General features: G+C 34.3%; 1 protein-coding gene across 4 annotated transcripts in view; it reads right to left on the bottom strand.

The window, feature by feature from the left end:
• Positions 1-14,718, bottom strand: part of LOC128230516 (Na(+)/citrate cotransporter-like) — a 40,961-nt gene extending 26,243 nt beyond the window's left edge. The window contains exons 1-3 of one of the 4 annotated variants that reach the window (XM_052942840.1): positions 14,172-14,718; positions 8,507-8,656; positions 1,686-1,801 (exon numbers count right to left, since the gene is read on the bottom strand). In XM_052942840.1, coding sequence (XP_052798800.1) covers positions 1,686-1,801; positions 8,507-8,656; positions 14,172-14,279 — 374 coding nt within the window. In that variant the 5' untranslated portion in view covers positions 14,280-14,718. The remainder of the gene's footprint in view (positions 1-1,685; positions 1,802-8,506; positions 8,657-14,171) is intronic. The other 3 variants (XM_052942841.1, XM_052942842.1, XM_052942843.1) reach the window with 3 other exon arrangements.
• Positions 14,719-18,960: the final 4,242 nt, after the last annotated feature.

Consider the following 18,960-nt stretch of genomic DNA (forward strand, 5'->3'; position numbering starts at 1 on the left):
TGGTAAACAGGCCCACGGTGTTTACTGTAGTTTTTGCATTTGCCCTTTGATTTCACTAATAAAAATCGGTGAATTGCACAAAAAAAGATAATTTGTCAACATGTTGATTATCTATATGATCATATATTAACCTTATTTAAAATGTTGTCGGAATACCAAAACAAGCAACATGGTGTTTAGCTACCGCCTGACTTATTGTAATTGTTGTTTACACTATCGGCCCTGTGGATGATTTCGAATCTTGTTTACTTAAAAATGAGAAATGACAAGCTGAATTATAAATAAATGTTCTTATCATCAAAGTGGGTCTAGTACATGCATTTATTTTGCGGTGAGAATGAACTACATCCAAATGTAACAAAATCACTTCAGGATTTTAAATCGTTTAGTTTAGGTAAACATGGCCTGACATTACAGCAGGAAATCGGTTTAAACAAGAGCTTCAGTATCTTGCACTTATTGTACCATGTATATCATGTGTGTGAACGACGACCCAATTAACAGATCTTAACAGACGACATTTTAATTCTGAATGTATTAATGTATGCAGGAACAATTAAGCTATAATTTATATCTTATATTTACATTAAATGACAGCAGTGTAAAATGTGCACTTGTTAAAACGTAAGTAATGTACTGTATATACATGTGAAAATGAACGTGAAAATTAAAATGTATTGTCTTTGATTTAATATTTTGTCTGCGTAGAGGAATACCAAGCAGCGTATAAATATACTTCATAAGGCTAGCTTGGTTCACAGTCATTTGATAGGAATTAAATCCTGCTTTAGTGACATATGATCTGAAATACATTTAGTGACATTTAACCTAAAATTATTAAGCTATTTGGGCCTTTTGCGATGTTCTGATATTTTAAACTGCAGTTATTTCAGGTTAGATCGTTGATAGAAATGACCCCTTTGATAAAGAAAAAAAACATATTTGTAGGCTAATGCCACTAAATGTATTACATAAGACACCAAAGCAGGAGTTCTTTCATATCAAATGAATGTGGCTTGGTTCTGTCTTGTCAGGAATCCACTAGGGTTATTTTTTGACTCGAGATTTTTGAAGATTCGCATGTTCGAGCGCTAATTCTAATAAGCCTTATATTATAAACATTACGGGTAAAAAACACATAGAAGGCAGGTTATAACATCATAAATTGCATTTGCGTGGCTCATTACTTTGCTTTACGAGTTCATTACCTTGTACAATAGAATATACTAGTGCCAGGTTGACGTCAGTCGAGGGGATTACGGAGAATTAGTTTTTAGAATCATGTTTTGCTTGCAGATTTATGATGCAAATGCATGCATGGGTTTACGACAGTGTAAGTGGGCCCGTGAAAGACTGTACCGCAACAGGATATAATCTAAATACAAGAAAATACATCCGGTAGTCAAAAACCCACGATGATCTTTATCAGTGACACAGTGATCAAGCGCCAATGACAAACCGACAAATGTAAAATATATAATGCAATATGATGACATCTCCATTTATACTCCAAAAGAACGTTTTATAAAAAAACACTAGTACTTTGGAAATTGACATTCGGCCAAATTACATTGTCATCGGCGGAAAACCACAGTCGATTAATTCCGATAAACTCCATCAATGGAGTGTAATGGAATGGTGGACACGTGGTTTGTAAGACAGCCCTTAGAGGCCCTGATACTAACCATCTGGGTTCGGGGCCGACCAGAGTGAGGGCTCTCAGGGCGATTCTCTTGTGAAGGTTCCATCGTTCAACTGCCGCAGCGACGACCAGACTCCCGAAAAACAACATCAATGTGTCCTGAAATAGATATAGGGAGATAGATATGCTACTAAATTGTATACCATATTAGAATAGCTTATTATATTCTAAAAGGTTAAATCTACAAATTACAAGTCTAACCGCTGTGTGTGAATACAAAAATAAATAAAAAAAATATAAAAAAACACCTAAAGACTCAGTGTTGGAAAGAAATGGAGTCTCAAGGTCAAACAACCGTCATTTAGATACAAAATTAGCTAATAATAAACAAATAATTGTTGTAAAAAAATTTGAACAGAGATCTTAAAGATGCACTCTCACAGGTTCTCAGGATTGAAAAAAGTTGTCTCAGAATCGGCTGATTTTGGCGTCAATGCCTGCAATTTAGTCATATTAGATAATTCACCATAAAGAATTCTCAAATGTTTGGTAAAACTACCGAAAAAGGCATTTATATTAAAGCGTAAGTAACGCTTTAATCCATTAAACATTTTTTGAACGTAATTATGATAAACTGCAATTTGATCTTTTGTCCGCAGTCTTTTCACTGGTTTTTAGACAAACATTTACACAAAAATTGGCTCATTTAAAGACAAAAAAACGCTTGTCAAAACGACCAATCTGTTAAAGCGCAGCTTTAAGTACATTCGATTAATTACATTGTGGTATATAGATATAACCTTCACAAATGCTCACTTATTTGAACGCATTTTGCCGACATGTAACGCACGTTTTGTGTTGTTGTTAAAAAGATACAAATATATCAAACAATGAGACTTGTATTAAGACCATTGTTGCATGCAAAACAGCATTGACTATAGCACTGGCGTTCTTTGCATGCACTTAATAATACATGTATTATAAATTACTTTTTTGGTATAGCCCGTTCATTGTCTAAGAATGTATATAGAAAATACACCATTTCTAAATGTAAGCAGGTTTTCCTGTATTGATAATGTTTGGAAAGTAGGTATTGACGTCATTTATCAATACAGCTTAATTTGGTTTATTGGGCGGCGATGAAACATGTTGAGTAAGCGGCGCAGGCAAGATCCGCCAGCAATGATCGATCGACACTATCATTGCCATTTCCGTACCGGTATGGTTGAAAGTTGTCTGGCAAATGTATCGACAAATGTAAGCGCCCGCCCACTGAGATCTCCATTTTCAAAGCAGTGGGTCCCTCCACTTACGTCTTATGTCTAAGATCGAGACTCAAGGCTCAAAACTGCATCATTTATTTTGTAATAAAGACTCAAGATTTTAGCGAATACGGACACTAGCCACATTAGCTAGGTTATGTATAAACATCGATAACTTTTAAATATGTATTCTTATTTGTCAAAAATGGACCGGTTGTCCGGAACATTGTTATCAAGGTTATTTACTGGATCGTTGTTTACTTTCAGAAAATATTCAAGGTTATTTACTGGATCGTTGTTTACTTTCAGAAAATATATCACCTTTAAAATTAAACAATATTGCCGTCAGCAACTTTGTTAACTTTAAAAAGTTCTAAATAATCGACCCATTGTGTTTCAGACTGCTTACTTTCCAAGACATACATTTACCAGGTATTTAATTTGTGCTGGTGCTAATAACAATATACTTAGAATATAACCTACATTCTCAGCCAACAAACTTGCGGATGAATAAACAGTCTTTATTGTATTGTTTTTTTTCCCGTTTTTTTTTAATGAAAGAAAAGAAACCGAAAAAGGAACATACACATCCTTTTTCGTTTTTCGTATGACTCAATAAAAAACAAAAATTGATAGGTTGTTTTCCTTTTCTTTTTTTCAATTATAACCATGGAATACGAAACAATACTACAAGATAAGAAAAAGATTCATTATGTTTTTCATTTTTTGGTTTTACAAAGTGTAAAGCAAATAACAAAAAAAAATAGCTATACTGTATTTTAGCTGTTTTTCTTTTGATAATAAACAACGGAAGAAAAACATAACAAATAGGAAAACCAAAATTGATGAGCATTAACTTTTCCATGATTTCAATACTATAGATGGATACACACGAAATTCAAAACAAGAAATTAATTTATTAATACCGTTCTTTTATTTTTGTTTTACAAAGACCGTATGAAGTGAAGTGGTATGAAGTTGTCTTTATGAAAGTGGTATATAGTTGTAATTGTGAAGTTGTTAATAGTTGTCTTTATGAAGTGGTATATGGTTGTCTTTATGAAGTGGTATATAGTTGTTTAAATGAAGTGGTATATAGTTGTCGTTATGAAGTGGTATATAGTTGTCGTTATGAAGTGGTATATAGTTGTCTTTATGAAGTGGTATATAGTTGTCTTTATGAAGTGGTATATAGTTGTCTTTATGAAGTGGTATATAGTTGTCTTTATGAAGTGGTATATAGTTGTTTATATGAAGTGGTATATAGTTGTTTATATGAAGTGGTATATAGTTGTCGTTATGAAGTGGTATATAGTTGTCGTTATGAAGTGGTATATAATTGTCTTTATGAAGTGGTATATAGTTGTCGTTATGAAGTGGTATATAGTTGTCTTTATGAAGTGGTATATAGTTGTCGTTATGAAGTGGAACATAGTTGTTTTAATGAAGTGGTATATAATTGTCGTTATGAAGTGGTATATAGTTGTCGTTATGAAGTGGTATAAAGTTGTCGTTATGAAGGGTAAATAGTTGTCTTTATGAAGTGGTACATAGTTGTCTTTATGAAGTGGTATATAGTTGTCGTTATGAAGTGGTATATAGTTGTCTTTATGAAGTGGTATATAATTGTCGTTATGAAGTGGTACATAGTTGTCTTTATGAAGTGGTATATAGTTGTCGTTATGGAGTGGTATATAGTTGTCTTTATGAAGTGGTATATAATTGTCGTTATGAAGTGGTACATAGTTGTCTTTATGAAGTGGTATATAGTTGTCTTTATGAAGTGGTATATAATTGTCGTTATGAAGTGGTATATAGTTGTCGTTATGAAGTGGTATATAGTTGTCGTTATGAAGTGGTATATAGTTGTCGTTATGAAGTGGTATATAGTTGTCTTTATGAAGTGGTATATAGTTGTCGTTATGAAGTGGTATATAGTTGTCGTTATGAAGTGGTAAATAGTTGTCGTTATGAAGTGGTAATTAGTTGCCTTTATGAAGTGGTACATAGTTGTCTTTATGAAGTGGTAAATAGTTGTCGTTATGAAGTGGTAATTAGTTGCCTTTATGAAGTGGTACATAGTTGTCGTTATGAAGTGGTATATAGTTGTCTTTATGAAGTGGTACATAGTTGTCGTTATGAAGTGGTATATAGTTGTCTTTATGAAGTGGTATATAGTTGTCGTTATGAAGTGGTATATAGTTGTCTTTATAAAGTGGTATATAGTTGTCGTTATGAAGTGGTAAATAGTTGTCGTTATGAAGTGGTAATTAGTTGTCTTTATGAAGTGGTACATAGTTGTCTTTATGAAGTGGTATATAGTTGTCGTTATGAAGTGGTATATAGTTGTCGTTATGAAGTGGTAAATAGTTGTCGTTATGAAGTGGTAATTAGTTGTCTTTATGAAGTGGTACATAGTTGTCTTTATGAAGTGGTATATAGTTGTCGTTATGAAGTGGTATATAAGTGTCGTTATGAAGTGGTAAATAGTTGTCGTTATGAAGTGGTAATTAGTTGTCTTTATGAAGTGGTATATAGTTGTCTTTATGAAGTGGTATATAGTTGTCGTTATGAAGTGGTATATAGTTGTCTTTATGAAGTGGTATATAGTTGTCTTTATGAAGTGGTATATAGTTGTCTTTATGAAGTGGTATATAGTTGTCGTTATGAAGTGGTATATAGTTGTCTTTATGAAGTGGTATATAAGTGTCGTTATGAAGTGGTATATAGTTGTCTTTATGAAGTGGTATATAATTGTCGTTATGAAGTGGTATATAGTTGTCATTATGAAGTGGTAAATAGTTGCCATTGTGAAGTGGTATATGGTTGTCTTTATTTGCAAAGCAAAAATTCGAAACACTGGCTCTGAAAGAACAAACATCAGAATAAGTTTAAAAATATCGCGCACATGTTTTATTGACTATTGACAACCCTATGTGTTGACCCAAGCCCTTAAGTAGGCCGGACAACGACGGTCTTAATAGCGTTTTCATTGATCTATATTTACTTCCCTACTTCTGACAGGGGGTCAACTACCAATATAAATAGTCAGTGTTTAAATACAGACATTTCCTGTTCGATAGTCAATGGAGTTTACGGCCATATATCTGTTTATGCATTCTTTGTGATGATGATGGAATTAAAAATATAGTACAGTACGTTTGTACAGAGCACCCCATATCTCAATAAAATATATTTGTTAACCATTCCGGACGGTTTTTTAGAAAAACAATCGACACCCAGTCGCATCTTAGAGTACAACTTAAATATTCAGCTATGAAATCGCAGATAGGCAATCAATAAGTACAATGCTCAATCATCTAGCATTTCGACTTCCGCGGGTGTTTAAAGGTACGCCCACTGCCACTCAATCCGATACACACTCCCTTCGTCAGATTTTGCGTTGGCGAATGACGTAGTATTCTAAGACAGTTTGATGACATGAAGAAATAGTTCAATGATTAAGAAAGGCTCGTTCGCTACGCTCACTTCGCTCATTCTAAATCAGTTTAATGTTACCTCAGGTCATCTTATTGCTGAAGAGCGTACACTTCATGATAAGGCTATGCACCAGTCAACTGTAACCACGGCCCCCTCCCCCCCCCCAGGTCCGGGGAATAGCGGGGACTTTGACTTTCGGTCCAGCCAACCCGGGGTAAAAGTCCCGCCCTGTGGGGATGAACTGATAGTAAAAACAAGGCCCATTTCCCCGGCTATCCCCGAAACACCCCCGGACCTTGGGGGCGTGGTTTCAATTGACTGGTGCATAAATTGCTATAAATGGGCATGCACATATGCCACGCCTACCGTTTACATATGCAAATAACAGTGTCCACGCTGATTTGCATACCCTAAGTAAGTTTGTTGACACTAGAACCTTTACCTCTTATTAATACTGAGCATTTATAATATATTTTTGTTTCTCTATTTCAAATACATTATTTCTTATATCCCTAAAGGGCCTATTTTCATGGTTGATTAAATGTTTTTTTACGGGAGGAAATGTTTATTACGTAATATTGAAGTGTCGAAAATCATTAGGAGTGTTAAAACTAAGATACTGACCGCGGCCCGGAACCCTTGTACAAATGTTGATATAGGTTCAATTATGTATCTTTAAAAGCGGTGTGTTTGTACGCTTATTTTCTGCTATCTCGGTATTAAGGAGTATGATTATTAGTATTTAAGTGTTTTCATATGCATTATCGGGAAAACTCATTTTTGGTGTCAAAACATGAGCGAGTCCTTTTAAGTGAACATGCAATATAAGGTTCATATTTTAGCATGTCTATGCGGAACCCACGATTTTATCTCTGATCGCCCAAAACAATTTATGACATAGTTCTCGGTGTAATAGGTTTCTCTAAAAAACGATTCTACAGTTTAGAGTGGAATGTTTTCTTAATGCATTGTCTACAGTGTCTACACTATGTTGTGAATACTGAAAGAATGTCCAAGCATGCTATACACAATTGTGAAGTCGTCCATAGCCATAACAACTTGTCATACAACAGCAGTGGTGTTTAACAACTGCAGTTTATATTTGAAATTCTACTGTCTACATTCCAAAATGTGCAGAATGTGCAATTGTATAGCTGTAACTTGCCATGCTACTACAACCATATCATACATGATAGTAACTATATAACGCTGATAAAGCTGTAAATGTCGGAATGGTGAATAGTTCACACACATTATGACTTCTTACAGCTTCAAAACATGCCAATACCTATGGTAAAATAAAATTATATCCTTAAGGAATAGTTTAAAGACATGTTAGTGCAAACGATCGCTCAAATCCTTCCAATAAATACGAAGCATGATAAAAATAATTCTGAATAGAATAAATTGTTAAGGAATAAATTAAAACAGATACTATGATGCCGTTTTACGAGGAAAATATAGAAATAATTGCAAAAATGGCACTGCGGTTTGTGATGTTAATGGGACCAATACCGATATGTTTAACTTTAGGACAAAACGTTCAATTGCATAAATGTCCAATGTAAACAAAACAAAACAGGATCCTTCAATGCTGACGTCGAGAGATAGGCCCAGCTTAGTTCGTTTAAGATAATTACAAAAAAATATTCCACTTGTATTGTCAACATGATTATTGGGCATGTACTGACTATACAGGTGCAGATATCATGAAATTATATACTTCCCACAATTCCCACAATGGTGAGAGTCAGAAATTGAAAACCCCTTTATGTTACCTTTAAAATAATCCAGACACGTTTTGATCGCGTGCGTTTTATATGTATATTATATATATATATATATATATATATATATATATATATATATATATATATATATATATATATATATATATATATATATATATATATATATATATATATATATATGTTCATGATATTTCTTACGTATAAAACATTACATTTTTTTTAAAACATTAAAAGTGTTCTTTTCTGTCTTTATAAATAATTGTGTTAAATTACCGAAATGGTACTAAATGGTGGCATATGATTCGGAAACAACTGTTATTCAACATTCATCCGAAAATATATTCTAAAAACTCATTCTGCCATAAATTCTTGTTGCGTTTTTGTTCATTGTGCAGTTAATCTATATTTACATTGGCGTAATTCTTGCAGACGGCAGACGACGGCATGATGCCAAGTATCGGAAATAGAAACACAGGAATCAGTGACGTCACAGCGATCGGCATGACCTCCAACACCCAGTACACCCCGATTATTATCACTGCGTATGCGCATTTTGCCACCTGCAAATATAAAAAAGGCTCTTGATAATGACCAGTTTCATTTTATTGGCAATATTAGCAAATACATGTTTTGGCAAAAAACACTAACATCGTAATGTACTAATATAATAGATGGCCACACAAAACAACGATTAAACGGATTCATATCTGAGCATCAAGTGTATGAATATGACAAGTATAACTTGTAGCTACATTCAACAACAAAAAATGTATATTCATCAAGTACATAAATCAACGACAGAAACAGTATCAGTATTAGGTTAAACAGGGATGGCTTCAGGATTGGACGTTAAGGGGGCGTAGCTTAGGGGTGTAACATTTTGGCACCCCTCCCTCAGAATCGAAATTTCTTGGTATAAAGTATTGGTATGGGGTTTTTAGGTACTCACCAAAGAAACCTTTAACAAATCCTAATATTAATGATCTCCTTTTTCATATATTAAAATAAAAAGTAAACTTGGACGTTTTAAGACTCCCCTACCACCCCCCGTTCGCAAGTGTTAAATACAAATTTGAAATAAAAAACTTATAGACAGGCTGTTAGCAATAGCCATAAAAGATACACATTTGAAAATGGTCTTAAGATATCGATTTAGATTATACTTCGTACAAGAAACGATACTGATCCTAATTACTCCGACTCAACTGTATTGTAATCATTTTCTGTTCTCTCTATCAATCTTGCTGTATTTAAATGTCCTTTTAACCTTAATGTTGTTATATACTAATTCAGTCTGTGAATCAACAATAATCAAACCATGTTTGCACATGCTGATCATGCAGTCTTTGTTCTAATTAGGGAACAGTTTGTTGTGTTGTTTAAATTCAATTAAATATTACCTAAACCTCAATCCATCAAGTAGACGTTCAGCACTTTTTGCCCAGTTCTGTCTTACTTTAACATTTACAAACGAGTTTTCTCCAACATATTTATAGCATATACAGATATACATTTAATTTATTAAAAAGTTACGGTGGAATTCATAATTCGACACCCAAATTCTACAGCTATCTCTTAAGGCAGAACATATAATAAAATGACAACCGATATGTTTTTTCCAAAAGTTAATTTACTAGTATATAATTTAATAAATAAGCATTCAATAGTTTTTGCTTTCAATCCACATTTACTTAGATAAGTCAACAGCTTGGGCCTTAACCTGAAATAAAACCAGAAAGTAAGGGACAAGAAGTACTTGTATTTCTATGCGATATATATTGGTGTTCGATTAATATCTACATTTTAATAATTAATGCACCTTTGGGACAAGAATTCTTTCTAAAGAAATATGTGCATAAAGAGTTTTATCAAGATCATTTTTTAACATTTCCACTGAGTCAGTATAATCACATGAACGTTTGAGAAAATGTACTATGTTTTATAAAACATCTCGGTTATTGCGATGACTGTTTTGCTTGAGATCCTGAAAAAAAAACACATCACTTAGTAGATCTCATAAAATTTAAGTTTTGTATCGAAACAACTTAGATCAATGATTCTATTTTAAGAAAAAAACATTATGTTTTACGATGTCACTGATAATATCGTCGAACATAAAAGCTCTGTGGTAAAAGGTGCGCGAGGGTGTGACCAATGGGATGGAGGCTATGTTGAGATGTCGCGAAGGTGTGACCAATGGGGTGAAGGCTATGTTTAGCGGTTACGCAAGGGTGTGACCAATAGGATGAAGGATATGTTCATAGGTTACGTAAGGGTGTGACCAATGGAATGGAGTCTTACAATAAGTCCCACGTTTCCCCCTTAAAATAAGTTCAAAACCAAAAAAAGTAATAACTTAGCAAGAATGTACACATGGCTTAGTACTGATGATGCAATACTTTCTCATCGTTTGCGGTTAATGTAGGTAAACCCAGATTTTAAAGCAATGTATCTGTCTCTCACGGTCGTTGCCGATGTCGAAATTATAATTATGATAAATGTTATGCTTTTTCGAAAGTATAAGGTCGATGCAGGTCTGGAAATATACAACTTCACCGTTATATCAGTCTTTTGTATTTCATACAGGTATGAACACTCTGAACAATAAGCAAGTAATTTACGTAGTTCATTTATCTTGTCAGTATGCCAACAATGCTGAGAACAACTTATTCCCGCTGGGATTAATATATGTTTTTGGCCGGGAGAGGTTAATACGAATTTAACAATATCGATTGCTGTCATTTGAATCACTCACAACAGCCATAGATTACCTTTTTGAAATTCTTGAATATTCTGTTTTTATGCATTTACAACGATATATTTCAACGCATGTCATTGTGACCATGTACTGGAAAAAGTAATATACATGAATGACAATTAAGTCAAGATAACTAAACATAATTTTGGCTACATTTGGTAAGCCTTGGTCAAGTTATTGTTTGGTTTAAGTCGTATGTCATTTTGTACAACATACAAACAAACATAAGCTCTGTAGATTAGCTCTTAAAATTAGTACAGGAATAAACCCAGTCTATGGGTGCAGAGGGCACAAGTCATGCTTCAAAATTGTGAAGTACACGTGATAGAATTAATCAAGGGTATAAAATGTCAGTATGCCAGTAGACAAGGTTATATTGCAAACATATCTGCAAATTAAATCAGCTTTTTGTAATCTTTAAAGTCGCTCAATAGCTTTATTTGAATCGGATTTGACATAACCGAACAATCATTTTAAAAGATCATGTTTAAATAATTGATAATGTTTAAATGATTAAGCCTCTATTCATAGAAAAATGTTTCGTTCTCCTACAATTCAGGTCATTTAAAGTAACATTTGACCAAGTGCATTACATAGCTTAAATGCCTTTAACACAAGCGGACACGTGTTTGATTTTTTCTTACTTTTGTATAATACATTGTGTTAAAATTGTATCGACCTGTCCACTTAATTGTTTATATGTAACGAAATATGTTGATTGCAGACTTCATGTACAATAAACTCTACAAACCGTGTTTAATAATTTATTTAATTTCGACAAAAAAATAACTCTTTATCAGTTATCCAGCTAATAAGTAAATACTTGCAAAAATGTCGCGTTATAACTCATCAAGTCGACACAAGATAAATAGACATGGCAACAAACAACATCAGTATATTCGACATACATGTCCTTATCCCTCGCAATGCTTTTGTTTTATTATTCGAGAAATAGATCTTAATTTGGCGCTTAGAAATACAAGTATTACACGCAAATGATTCATTTAAAGCAGAGTGTTAACTTATGTCATTTTGCAATATTTCTTTCCAGATAAAAAATCTTTTAATACGTTGGTGTTTTGTTTTCTTTTCTTTTATACTTTGTTTCAGCAGCTAATGCCATTTGGCTGCTGGAAGATTTAGCCTTGAACCAATATAAGTATGCTCGAACATTTAGTATAGCATAATTAGTATAGCATAATTAGTATAGCATAATTAATACCCACATTGGCGCGGAAATTGTCGTCATAAACCACTTACAGGTTTTCACTGTAACAGCGTTGATTTCTGCTTTACTAAACTAGTTCATTGGCATAAAGCAAAATAAATAATCATTGCCTTAGTGCTTGACGCGAATTCCACTGGACTACCCACTTCGCATGATAACCGCCCAATAACCTTCTTAATAAAAGCAATTAATGACTTAATTGAACGTTTGCGGTCGTTTTCGTCAGTTGCATTCTTAATGATAAATCAGATGCATCCGGCAATCCCATTTACGGAGACATGGGCGTAACTACTCAATAATATTTATTTGAAAACTAGCCGAGATTGAAACTTATCTTTCTTTGCAAGAAATTTATGGCGCAAAAAGAGGCATATTGTTGGAACACGACCAAATGAGTGTACGTGACAAATGTTCAAAGTCATCCAAGGTGATTTTGTATTATTTTATGACAAAAGTGGTCTACATTTCCTTGTGTGCATGTGCACGGTGCGTGTTATTGTTTTATGTTGTTATCATGTTAAATATGACCAAGATAGATACCAGATCCCTTCATAATGTTTCTATAAATGAGTTAAATATGGTTTGTTGTCTTTAAACAGTGCAGAAAGCGGTGAACAAAGCAACCAATAACGACACTAATATGCCATTGTTTTGTTTTTTGTTGTTGTTTTCAACTGTTTTATTATTAATTTAAAACAAAACACACTTTGTGTGATGTTGTACGACTTACAAAAATGACAAAATAAACATGGAAAATGTATTCATAATTTGTCTAACGGTCTAATCATTTCAAGAGTTTAGTCCGGGCATGGAGCGGAGATAACTGCAAATGCTCATTTTGCATATAAGAATGCTGTCATATAACATGCTGTAAAATGTCTTAATCAAAGATATGTTGGATGGGACCTCGCGAGCTTAGACTGCCTAGGCAGCTGGTCTCTTTCAATGTGTCTTTGATTTAAATCATGTTAATTAATTGTGACTTCTTTTGTTTTATTTCCCATGCTAAATGCATTGTCGTATTACCTTGTAATTCGTATTTTCGATTAACTTATGCTATAAATTATGCTAATCTACCTACATTCTATATATATAGTCTAATGTCTTTTAACTGCCAAATATGTTTATGTGATTTTACTATAAGAATTATTTATTTGTTTCAAGTGTACATACTGAATATTATTATTTGCATGAACTGATGTGTGTGATATATTAGTTACATAAATTATGCTATTTATTTATAATGTCGGTCAAAAGCTATCCATAGCTTATGTTAAACTGTTGATGATAGTACCCGACAATAAATACATATTGACTTGACTTGACTTGACTTGTCTTCATTAAAAAAATGAAGACTATGAATAATTGTTAAAATCATATTTTACTACCGGCAACTGAAATAATTTTCAATTCAATGGATTAAACTTATTCACCCGTAAAACTTATTTAAGGGAGACAGCCAACTTGATCAAGTCCGTCTTGAGTGAATAGATACAATAATCCAATCACTCAGTATCATAAGCATAAACGTCGACCTTGAATTTAAAAATCCCGACCTTGATGGACATGTAAACAGGGAAGTTTGAAATGAAACCTCTACTTCAACTTTCGATACAAGGTGTCAATAAAGAGAAGAAAACACGCGCAGGATATAGGGATTGTATTGACAAGATTTATACATGTAATTCACCTCCATTGGTATTCCTACAGGAATGTTTTCAAGTCACGCATGGCTGGCAATAGCAGTAGTGTGAGTATTCGACCCGACGAGTTCATTCATAACTTCCTCCCGCTCGATAAAATGTAGTTGGCATATTGATCGTGAACGCAACCAAAACAAACATGGCTTCCACTTTGAAACCTGGGTTTATAATTCGCTGTACATATCGACATTGTTCTCTATAAAATGTTGTTTCATAATGCAAAAAATAACTCCCTTTCTTTTTGACTTTGATGATTATTAGTATGCTGTAGATATACACAATAACAACACGTGGTAACTGCGGAAGCAGACGATCACAAGCTAATGAATACTACGTGATAGTAAAACTAACTAACGTAAACATCTAGATAAAACATGGCTTCTTACCGATGTTTGTCCGATCAAGGGCAGTGGCAGTAAAATCAAAGGTAGAAGAACGATCACAAATAAGTTTTTCCATTCAAGTATACGTCTACATGTCTGCCTGAAGCCCATCTCAAGCCTAAACCCGAACAGAAGTCCTCCCGGCACGAATATCAACTCCGCTATGAAATACCTCACAAGTCAGTGGCGCTATATGCTCGTAGTTAAGCTGTTTTATTAGTGGTATATTTTTTGTATGGTTTATTCAGATTATAGAAATAACATCTGTTGACAAATTGTCCTGTGAACTTATTATATACGTAGAGCATTCAATTAAGTGTAACTAGTTGTTAAAACAATCTCAGTGGTAGTACGTACGCTTAGTAATAATTTAAACCTAGAAGACACACAATCACAATTGAAAACAACTTGACTTTAAATCGTACTGTCGACATGAAATTCCTTATAAGGTTTAAAAGCTGAAGAAATCGTCCAAGGTTTTATTCAAGTTTGAAATTAGATTTGCATTATTGTTTACATTATTTACACATGCAAACAAACAGACTGCAACAATGATTTGGTAAAACAAACTGAATCAAGCATGTTGAATAAAACTAAGCGACCGCGGAAAAAATTGTCAAGGTTATTTTATCCATTCGATTCCGGATCATAACCAGAAACATATCTCGCGTATAACCAGTCCAGTAGGTCGATATTGTTTTGATGACGCAAGTGTTGCACTATACATTATGGATTTATCCAAGCGCCCGCGCGAAACGAACGGCAACTCGTTCCAAGAGGAAAAAGCCTTAAACTTAAACATCAAAGATATACCTGGATGAAAAAAATGCGGTTAAACTAATTATTGTTTCGATAACAAACATACTTCAGGTGTTAAACAGATGCTATCTGAAGAGAAAACTATGTATGCTGCACTCGTAAACGATGCATTTGGAACCATTTTAGACGGTGAAGACGGGCAAACGTGCCCTTAATCGGTATGTGTCACAATGATTCATTGTCTCAAGAGATCCTATCACACATTCACTATTAAATGTAAATACTACGAGGGTCCTTCCATAAAAGTGATGTTAATGTCGTAAATTGCATAAAACGTAATAGCGTTGCTGTAACCCGACAATACATAAAACTGTACATAGTTGTACATATAACAGTGTGATAACCCTACTAGCCATGTGGGTGCACCCAAATCCCGCCCTTTGGTACCCGGCATTCAATGCATTTTAGGCCGTACTCGGGACTCAAGGTTGTACGCAATAAAACTGGTACTCAGTCCGAAATATAATTTCCACATTACAAAATGATCTGTTTATAACATAGATTAACGCAATCTCATTAAAATCAGATCCCCAATACACGCTTCACGACGTTACGCTATGTAATGAAATGAAGTGAACGTCACGATATGATTTTAATGAGATTGAGATTAACGTGACGTAAAATCATGAACTATTCTTAAACCGCGTTTTGTAGCGCATGAAACCCGCAATCTGATGACGCATTCAACATAACAAATGGATGTATGAACCAGTACGGATTCTTGCGTAAGATAGGACAGTCAAGTATTTTGTTATAGTTATTTACCTTGGTTAAGATATTGTATAAAAGGACATCCCCACGTGGCGGGACCCTACCTTCCATACTCAGGAATTGGAGTCATCGTTTGATTTTAAAGGATATATTAAAGTCAATCATTGACAACAACAATTTGGGACAAAAATAGAGTCTAGGTGATTGTCTACAAACGTTCAAAATTGTTATTTGTGTGAGTATTGTTGACTAAAATTTATCATTACAGACTAAACAATGACTAAACTTTCAGTACATTATTTGCGAATTTAAAGTAACACGAGGTAAAGTTCCTCGTACATGAATACAGATCCAAAATTTTCTCGAATTCATTATATAAGGAGATGTTACTTGCAAATCATATCATGGCTATTAAACGGTGTATTAAATTTTATTGCTTTCATTTTTTCATTGAGTGTTTGCTCAATCAAATATTTAAAATCAACTTTGAACAAGCTTTCAAAATTACAATTTAAATTCACTATTAGGCACTATTTGGTGTATTTTTTAAATTTTGAAAACTGATGACACAATATTCAGGACTCTGGGGTGGTGAAAACGCAGTATTCAGAATTTGCTAGTCGGGATTTCAAGGGAAGGGGGATATTTTACCCAGGCAGACATATTCTCAAATATATATTTACGACAGTGATACATTATGCTTCAAAAGACGTATCTAGTATTATACTCCGCATTGAAATCTCCTATTGATACTATTTGGAATATAAAAAAGTAACACATCCAGAAAAAATACGAGTAAACAGACTGTTGTTGATAATGATAGACGTGTGTACGTGTTTGAATAAGGTATTGTTTACTTCTGATGGAGCCTGTATATCGTCGAGTAGCAAGTGTTGCAGTGACACCTTAAATAGAGGTCTAAATTAACTAATAATGCATTTGTATGTGTGCGATTAATATAGAGTACACGTGAGGAAGTGGTGAGTATCCTTGATTTCTCCACAGTTTAACGACGTGTTGTGTAATGAGATTTTCATGTTATACAACATATGATGCATGCCGATGATAGACCACTGTGTCCACTCGTTACGGGGTGAAGTGGTGGAGGTAACGTTGGTTAGTGCTGGAGTAACGCTGGTTTGTGGTGGTAAATACGACCAGAGGTAAGACATTTCATTTAAGTAATCGAGAAATTAAAATGTATTTTACAAGGATAGGTGAAAGATGATCTCCTGTTATTAATGATTCAATGTATGTATTTGGTTTCCTCTTCAATGTCGCCGTTCCCCCAATCATTCGGAAAAAATACGACATTTTATATGGCAGGTATGATCCGCTAGCTTAAAAGTTAAACAAAGCAGCTAAGAAATACCGTATAATGGCAAGACAGCTTTTGTGCGTAAGAAATATCTTATTTATAGTGTAATTTGATTATGTTTTCTATAAATAACGTGTTGTATTGTCATTGAGGGTGTCTTTTTAGAAAAGAAAACATATTGTAACGCTATATTATGTGATGGACCTGTCAGACGCTGTGTTTTTTTAAATTCTGTGTTTTTAGCAATTTTCCAACATACTTCGTTGAGTTGGAAGAGAGTTCCATTGCAGATATAATTGACGGTTAGAAAGATGGAATGAATTTCTTGAATAAGTTACACATTTCGAGAGCGGACATATTAGGGTAATATGTATAGTTCAGGAATAATTATGCGATTGATTCGTACATTTAAAGAATAAACACAGTTTGTGGTTTCACGTTTAGATACAAGTGTCTCTGTTAAGATTGTCTAATGACACCAAGTACGTCGCTCCTGGAGTAATTCTAGAGCTTCGATCTGAAATCGTTCGATATCTTCTTGTTGAGATTGATTAGTGTTGTCCCAGACAGTGTCAGCATTTTCCAAAATAGCCATGATGAAAATTTTATAGATGATGTCCAAGTATCTAGAGAACATGAACCGCACGATATTACTACATTGCCATGCCTTCATTTTACCGAGGTTTAAGTACTCGTGCCAAGTCAATGTTGATGATAATGTGACAACTATATAATTGCGGTTCTTAAAGTTTGACTCGTCCATTTATTTTCTTCAAGTCAGACATTAGAATAATAACAGCTGTACGTATAGAGTAGTCTCCTCAGCAAACGACCTTATTGTGGATTTGATCTCATTGACAATTCCTTTGATATATAACGGACTATAGGAGGTCATAGAATCGAGCCTTGTGGAACACAAGCACATAAAGAAACCTTGTCGGAGTGTTCTGGTGAAGGCAACGATAACACCTGTTCTTCTACCAGAGAGGCAATCGTGGAGCCAGCTAAGAAGGCGACCAGAAATTCCATTCCGTTAAAGTCAAAACAGAAAACCCTGGTGTCAAACTCTATCAAAGGCTTTAAAAATATCACCGTAAATGGCACTTCTTGTAACGGATAGTTGAATAGTCTAGCTAAAGCAGGTGTTGGAAAACAAGGGGATATCTGCATCACTGTCGATATCAGGATGGTGTGCATTGGAACAGACCGTGTTACTTTAAGATTAAAACCAACTATAAGCTTTATTTGTCGTGTTTTCGTATACCCTTAGTTATTGCATATGCATGTAGGGATAACAAGTTTCCACAAGTCTGTATCTGATGTTGATCACGTAGTGCAGATGTCGGTTTGTTGCTATGGACTTGCTAGGCTAAGATAGTTCAATTGTTTCAATTCGTAGACGGTAGTTGATTGCCAGATGTCCCGACTTCTTTATTGGCTCACTTGTATGCTCCGTTTTGCGTCGACGAATTGTGAAACCAAGGTGGATATAAGTTACGGCTAATGACAGTCTTGTTCGGGATGAACGCCTTGCAAAAGGCAAAAGCTCATTAAATTTGAGACGTAGACATGAATGTGCTTATCAAGGCGGGATAGCCTAGTCAAAAGAAGAGATCTTATTTCGTAACATTTTGTCGGATTTGGTATTCTTTAAACGGCAGAAAATAGGACAATGATATTGAATTGTTCGATCAGTCAACGGTTTAGCCTCCTGATATAAAACTGTGTCACGAGTAACAACAATAATTGCAATACAAGTATCAAACGCTAGACTAATAGACGGGTGAGTTGTGTTAAAAACTGTCGAGCGTCGGTACCAATAAGTAAGTGCTGATTCCTTATTATGATTTATAGCCAAATTTCTGCAATATCGGCTTATCAGTTTTACGAAAAGCAGTTATGCTGCGCTTGACATAAACTGGGACTCCAAACACTTGCAATTTT

The sequence above is a fragment of the Mya arenaria genome, chromosome 4, assembly GCF_026914265.1.
Source record: "Mya arenaria isolate MELC-2E11 chromosome 4, ASM2691426v1".
NCBI classification, from domain to species: Eukaryota; Metazoa; Mollusca; class Bivalvia; order Myida; family Myidae; genus Mya; species Mya arenaria.